The 1,387-nt window shown below is 44.8% G+C and overlaps 1 protein-coding gene across 1 annotated transcript; it reads right to left on the reverse strand.

The window, feature by feature from the left end:
* Positions 1–694: 694 nt before the first annotated feature.
* On the reverse strand, positions 695–1,165 carry SCP2D1 (SCP2 sterol binding domain containing 1). The gene has a single exon (XM_021700741.1). It carries the CDS (start codon positions 1,163–1,165, stop codon positions 695–697), a length of 471 nt encoding a protein of 156 aa, XP_021556416.1.
* Positions 1,166–1,387: the final 222 nt, after the last annotated feature.

Raw genomic sequence — 1,387 nt, forward strand, 5'->3', positions numbered from 1 at the left:
TCAGCATCACCTGGGAACTTGTTAGAAATGCACATTCTCCCCAGCCCAGACCTATGGCACTGAAATCCTGATGTGGGGCCCAGCAATCTGGGCTTTTACCTGTCTCGCAGGTGCTGTGATGCATGCTCTAGTTTAAGATCCAGTAGCCTAGAACATCTTCCAAGCCCCTGGATTCTCTTGGAATTAAATCTATCTGAAGTCGTGATACACCAAGAGCTCATCCCCTCTATGCCTTGCTCCACCCACATAGCTGTGGAGGCCACCCTCTTAGAGCTCTGTAAATTTAAAATCTCGAAGAACCAAGTTACCAAGTGGAATGCAAACCGACACAATGATGGTTGGCACTTCTTTCCCCAAAGCACAAACAAACAAAATTCTCAGGAACTCAATCATGAAAGCATTTAAATCCAAATGTCAAAACCACCCATTTCTCTATGTGTGGCTATTATAACATACATGAATCTAAAAAAAGAAAAAGACAAAGATTTTAGGTGATACACTCCAACACTCTTTACTGCTCTAGAATCCTCACTGAAAATTAACACATCAGCAGGAAAATTAATCAAACTTGAACAGGAAGAATTTGAGTAAAAATATTGGATATTTTTCATTTTAATCTTCAGTTTAAGCATGATTTCCGCTCAACATTATAACCGAAGAGAAGTTATGATCATTTCCTTGGTATTTTACATGCTTAAAATTTAGCCCAGTCTTTGAAAACTCTCTCCAGCTTCTGGCCAAGCAGAACTTTGCCGCTCACTTTGAACTTGCCAGCAAGGAAAGCCTTCTGAGGGTTCATTTTGCCCAAAACCAACTCCATGAAGACAGGTTCCGGGATTGTGAAGACAGTGTCTGCTGGAAGCCTGGCGGATCCGGGATACATGTCCCCAGAGCCATTCTTCAGATCAATGGTCCACTGCAGAATGGTCTTCCCATCTTTGGTGATGTCCAGCTGAAAGATGGCATTGACTTTCTTTACCAGTTGGGCCCCCACCTCTTTGATGTGATGGCTAATATCCTCAAACACAGGGAAGCTCTGGAATTCTGACAGCTCTAGAGGGTGTGGCATGGCAGGTTCCCGAGCTGCACCCAGTTCCTTGAACTGGCCTGCCTGAGGTCCATCCACTGCTTTGATCTTGGGTTGATGGTCGATTCTCTTCCACATCTTACTGTGCTGGTCCTCTTGACCTTGCCGTCTGGTTTGTGAGCAGCTGTGGCCAGATTAATATCCACAAGTCAGATTGTGACATCAAAGGTAAGGCCCAAGCAGGGAATGAGGCTGGTGTGTGTGCTGCAGTTTTATTGGCCAAACAGATACTAAAATGTGACATGGAGTGAGGCCTCAGATAGGTAATTGTGAGGCAGATCCACACCACCACCCCCCAAA

The sequence above is a fragment of the Neomonachus schauinslandi genome, chromosome 10 (assembly GCF_002201575.2).
Source record: "Neomonachus schauinslandi chromosome 10, ASM220157v2, whole genome shotgun sequence".
Lineage (NCBI taxonomy): Eukaryota > Metazoa > Chordata > Mammalia > Carnivora > Phocidae > Neomonachus > Neomonachus schauinslandi.

Coding starts and splice junctions, on each gene's coding strand:
- SCP2D1 (XM_021700741.1), bottom strand. CDS start 1,165: ATGTGGAAGAGAATCGACCATCAACCCAAGATCAAAGCAGTGGATGGA.